Genomic DNA, 5000 nt, shown 5'->3' with positions numbered 1-5000 from the left:
AGTAAAGTAGTGAAATAGTACGTTATATTATACGACGTAAAATTTTTGAAACTTTAAGACTGTTTGGTGAAAAATGGCACCTAGCCAGCAGGGGGATGGAGTGAGGAGAGACAGGAAACCTTTGAGGAAACCGAATTGGTTGCAGTATGCAAAGGTTGATAAAAAAAAATTCATTCACATATTAGGTACAAGGATAATCAAAGGAATTGATAGTGTGTGCATGAAAGAGAAAGAGATTAACTATGCCATAATACATCAACTTACTGTTGGCAAATGGCAGACTTTTAAAACAAACATGATTTTACAAACAATAATAAGTCAAGAACATAAAAAAAGGAGAGATAAATAACTTTTAAAAAGGAATCAATTTAAACAAACAATCTAAGGCATGCAGAAGCTGAAAGCGGCGCCAGTTTTGTTTATTACAGAGCTAAGTCACTTTTACAGTAGTAAAAATCATAAAAAGCAATTGTCACTGGATAGGTATATTACCGTAACAAAAATAAAAGTAATCTGGACACATCGAGTGCAAGTGAAAGAAATGGGCGAATAATAATACTACTAATCATCCCAGCCCAGCTGATAGTCAGTGGGAACTATTTCTTACCAATTGGGGGGAAATCTTCACAGGATGATTAACTATGTAATTGTAGAGCATAAGATCACGATGTGCTGCCCTCCTCTTTCCATAATTGTCAGCAGTAATTCCAATAATCACACCTAGAGTACCTCCAAGGATATGCTGCTGTATACCTGAAAAGATTACTTATCATTAGAACAAATTAATATAACAGCATTAACTCTTGAGAGCCGAGCTAAAAAATATACAGCACCCGAGACCAAGCAAACTTTGAGGTCAGCCAATTTTAGATGGAAGAAAAAAAAATTTGTATTTTTCATAACTACAAACCTGAGATCTTAACAACAGCATAATTTCTAGTGCCTAGCTGGATCTGGTTAAATTGCAGATGAAAGCAACGCATGCGTAGGGTAAACAATCACGGACGATCCACCATCATCACACTGGACGGGTCTTATTGACTCGATATTTAATCGGTGAAACAAGAATACAATTACAACTCTAAGCATACCATTCAAAAGATTGAAGTTTCGTCAACATAATGTGATATATGAAAGCCCCATACGAACTAAAATAAGCATGTGACACTCTTCATAAAACATGTTTTCAAGGCAGTTTTGAGATCCAATATGGCGGCTATCATGTGGATGGACGGGTCTGTTCACGGATGGACACCATCTTGGGAAAGATGGTGTCCATCCATGTCCAGCAATCATTTGAACAATGTTAGCGTATATATGTAACTTTTATTGATCTTACTCAAGATTGCAGTTGTAATCAGCACAATAAAACATTTTGTTGCCTGTATTAGTGAAAGTATGACAAACTTGTTATTCCCGGGTCATGGTTTGAACGAATTCAATTTTTACCTTGTAATCTGTGGTTTTTATTCTTACTGCCATCAGAACTGAAACTACAGTGCTTATTTGATTGTTATTATACACAATTTGGTCTTAATTCACTCCACATTGCACTTGAACGAAGTTGCTGTTCCTGGTTCCTAAGCGCACTCCACAAACACAGTTACGAGCAGCAAACGCAACACTGCAAAGTTTTTATTCCCTTCCCAATTGTTTACTTTACTCGTTATTTAGTTCAACTTCCCTTTGTTATTTCAAAATGTTTATTTAATTCAGTCTATTAATCTTTTTTTGCAACCAAATTACCCCGAAAAATTACAGATATTTCTAAAGTAGATACAATCCAAAGTTTCTAACCTTGTCGTACATCTGGCTGCCGAAAACCATACCGGAGCAGACTACGGATAAGTGGATTATACTTTTTTTTTTTTTTTTTTTTTGTTTTTTTTTTTTTTTTTTTTTTTTTTTTTGCTAGCACTTTTCATTGATTTAGTCTCTATTAGTATTTTTATTTTAATACACTATGCCAGAAATAAGTGTAACCTTTAATGTTTGCATGCTAAGAATGGCAAAATCATCGTTGCCACATTAGTGGAGGCTTCACACATACGCCGATGAATTATTATAAACTGTTTCCATGAATTCTAGTTGTCATAGTAATGCAATAATGATAAAATTGCTTTAATATTTATGTATATATACTTCCAATACATAGCCTAATTTCACCAATTTCCACGTTTTGTGTACGTATAGTCTTATACCCAGTTTGGAGGGTGAACACATACCAACTGGCAACAGAGAGAGAGAGAGAGAGAGAGAGAGAGAGAGAGAGAGAGAGAGAGAGAGAGAGAGAGAGAGAGAGAATGAAGAAGGAAAGGGGTGGCGGTGGATGGGTGGGTGGGAAAGGGTAGGCGCGTGTTCGTATCCATTTCTGGATAATGGAGTTTTTGTCTCTTGGAACAAGGACAAGTGTCGTTATTCTTTACGATTAGTGATTCACTGTACCCTTATAAATTACGGCACTGGGTGTAATGTACTATAGCAAAATCTCGTTCTGATACGAGTGTTCGTTACAGAAATATTGCCAAATAACGTGCTTGCACTGTCTCTGAAACCCATAGTAGGTATGCTGCTTAGCTGTCAATCAAGTTTTTTTGTAATCAAGTATTTTTTACAAGGTAGCTATTGTATAAATTTGTATTTTTTCTCATCAAAACATATGCCCCTCAATGCCAACTTTCCTCTTTTAAAAGACTTTCCGGTCATTGCAAATTTGGCCCCATAATTTCTTATGGTGTGAAACAGACAAGAGGCCACGGGACTAAAAGCGATTGCGTCCACACTACGGTGGTGGGAATCCGGCAGTAAAACTTCTTAATATATCCTTTTAAAAGTAAATATAAAGATCATATGCGCATTCACTGATTATTTACAATTACATGAATAGCTGATAACAATCTGCATAAATAACATGATAGTTATAATACAATAAAGTTTCATACATACTTACCTGGCAGATATATACTTAGCTAAGACTCCGTCGTCCCCGACAGAAATTCAATTTCGCGCCACTCACTACCGTAGGTCAGTGATCTACCTGCCTGCCCTGGGCGGCAGGACTAGGAACCATTCCCGTTTTTCTTTTCTATCATATCTCTCTTCCACCTGTCTCCTGCGGGAGGCTGGGTGGGCCATTAATCGTATATATCTGCCAGGTAAGTATGTATGAAACTTTATTGTATTATAACAATATCATTTTCATACAATGACTTACCTGTCATATATACTTAGCTGATTGGCACCCTTTGGTGGAGGGTAAGAGACAGCTAAAATGGAATAGACAGGTAAACAACATATGTGTAGGTATAAAAGAAAAACCTTGGTTCCTACCTGATACGTGGTAGTACTTCGTGGCTGTAGCCCGGTAGTCTGCATCACCTCAAGACTTTAGCGAGATATGTGATCTATGGCTAAGAGTTCTGTGGTCTGTCGATGGTATATGAACTGCTTACTCGGCAGAGCCTGAAAGGACTTTATCAATGGGTACTGGACCACTTCTATGACACACACCTTATGAAGGAGCACAACCAATCCCGACCACCTGATCCTACCACCATGTTAGTATAAAGAATTGTTCTGAGTTATCCCTGAACTCATTACAACAACCCATAACTCGAAACTAATACGCATTCATACAAAAATTCTCAAAAAAAAAAATTTTTAATACTCCCTCTAGATCACAAGAGTTCCTTACTGAACAACAGTGACTGGCCGCCAGTGCAGCACCGAGCCCTCTTTGTCAGCAGAAATCTAGAACATATCGAGTAGAAGGTATGTACAAAGTTAAGGATTGGGGTTTTGCTCCCGTACCCAGTATCGTATCCGCCGATACGAAAGGCCCCAGAGAAAAACATTTTCTCGTAGGTCACGCGAAACGTCTTTAAGATAGTGAGATGCAAATACCGAATTGCACCTCCAATATGTCGTATCAATGATTTCTTTAGCGACATATTCTTCTGAAAATAGAGAGACGTCGCCACTGCTCTAACTTCATGAGCTTTTACTCTTAAAAGCGGAAAAGAGTCGTCAGGACAGCACTTGTGAGCATCTGTAATGACGCTCCTTATGAAGAAAGCTAATGCATTCTTAGACATGATTCTTGTGGGGTCCTTAATCGAACACCAAAGACCTTGCTTAGAGCCTCCCATTTGTTTTTTCTTCCTTTGTAAGTAGAACTTCAAGGCTCTTACAGGCAAAGAGACCTTTCTGTTTCTCTACCCACTAGACTCGAACTCGATAAGCCTTTAATCTCGAATCTCTTGGGCCAGGATTCGAGGGGTTTTCATTTTTCGCTAGAAAAAGTGTTCTAACGAGCAGAAAGGCCGAGTCTCTGTTAAAGCCGACTTCATCTTCAAGGGCGTGAAGTTCACCAATTCTTTTGGCTGTCGCCAAAGATAGGAGAAACAAGCATTTCCTCGTTAAATCCCTTAACGAAGCTAATGAGGAGGCTCGAATCTGTCAGACGAAAGGAACTTGAGAACTACATCCAGGTTCCAGCTGGGACGGAGTTAGTTCCTTAGATTTTGTTGTTTTCAAACGATCTAATCAAGTCGTGCAGATCTTTATTATCAGCAATCTCTAGGTCTCTGTTTCTGAGACTGCCGAAAGCATGCTCCTGTATCCTTTGATAGTCGATACAGATAAAGTGAGAGTCCCTCTCTCAGGAACAAAAGGAAATCCGCGATTTCGGTTATAGAGGTACTGAAGGAGGACAACTTCTTAGACTTACACCACTTCTAAAAACCTCCCCTTGGACTGATAGACTCGTCTAGTGGAAGCTCTGCGGGCTCTAGCGATAGCGCTTGTAGCTTCGCGAGAAAACCCCCTCGCTCTGACAAGTCTTTCGATAGTCGAAAGGCAGTCAGAGCGAGAGCGGGAGGTTTTTGATGAAACCTCTCGAAGTGTGGCTGTCTGAGAAGATCCATCCTTCTTGAAGGGATCTGGGGAAGTCTACTGTCCACTCCAGCACCTCTGCAAACCAATCTTGTGCTGGCCAAAAC

General features: G+C 39.1%; 1 protein-coding gene across 1 annotated transcript in view; it reads right to left on the bottom strand.

Moving 5' to 3' along the window:
- LOC135224464 (NADH dehydrogenase [ubiquinone] 1 subunit C2-like) overlaps nucleotides 1-5000 on the bottom strand; it is a 72428-nt gene that overhangs the window by 558 nt on the left and 66870 nt on the right. Inside the window, 2 exon segments of the mRNA XM_064263464.1 lie at nucleotides 608-626; nucleotides 629-753. Of these exon segments, the coding sequence (XP_064119534.1) occupies nucleotides 608-626; nucleotides 629-753 (144 nt within the window).

Source organism: Macrobrachium nipponense, chromosome 12 (genome assembly GCF_015104395.2).
Source record: "Macrobrachium nipponense isolate FS-2020 chromosome 12, ASM1510439v2, whole genome shotgun sequence".
In the NCBI taxonomy this organism is placed as follows: domain Eukaryota; kingdom Metazoa; phylum Arthropoda; class Malacostraca; order Decapoda; family Palaemonidae; genus Macrobrachium; species Macrobrachium nipponense.
The sequence above is the reverse complement of the archived record's forward strand: the minus strand, read 5'-3'. Positions and strand labels throughout refer to the sequence as shown.